General features: G+C 39.8%; 1 protein-coding gene across 1 annotated transcript in view; it reads right to left on the bottom strand.

Moving 5' to 3' along the window:
* Positions 1–123: 123 nt before the first annotated feature.
* LOC131891273 (uncharacterized) overlaps positions 124–352 on the bottom strand; it is a 2670-nt gene continuing 2441 nt past the window's right edge. Inside the window, exon 3 of the mRNA XM_059240802.1 lies at positions 124–130. Within this exon, the coding sequence (XP_059096785.1) occupies positions 124–130 (7 nt within the window). The remainder of the gene's footprint in view (positions 131–352) is intronic.

Here is a 352-nt window from a genome sequence, read left to right on the forward strand (position 1 = left end):
AGTCCCCTTTTTCAGCATTTGCAACTCAGGGCCCATAAGAGCCTCTGAAAAATGACATTAAAGTAGATATTTTTGTGGCTTATCTGCTTCACCGCTTACCACTTAACCCCTTCTTGGAACCAATTAGAGTCTGCAACGATTAACATTATTAACTCAGATTGGTTACAGCATGAGGCAAGGAGGTCAAACTGTTAAGCAGATGAGCAACGAAAATATTTGCATAAATCATCATGCATGGATTGCTTCATCAATATAGCGAGAGGTTGCGTGCCAGTTTTCAGTCTAGCATTTTTTGGTCCACATATGGAATCAACAACTAAAACAGATCGTCAATTTCAAAGACCACCTTGGT

Source organism: Tigriopus californicus, chromosome 12 (genome assembly GCF_007210705.1).
Source record: "Tigriopus californicus strain San Diego chromosome 12, Tcal_SD_v2.1, whole genome shotgun sequence".
NCBI lineage: Eukaryota > Metazoa > Arthropoda > Copepoda > Harpacticoida > Harpacticidae > Tigriopus > Tigriopus californicus.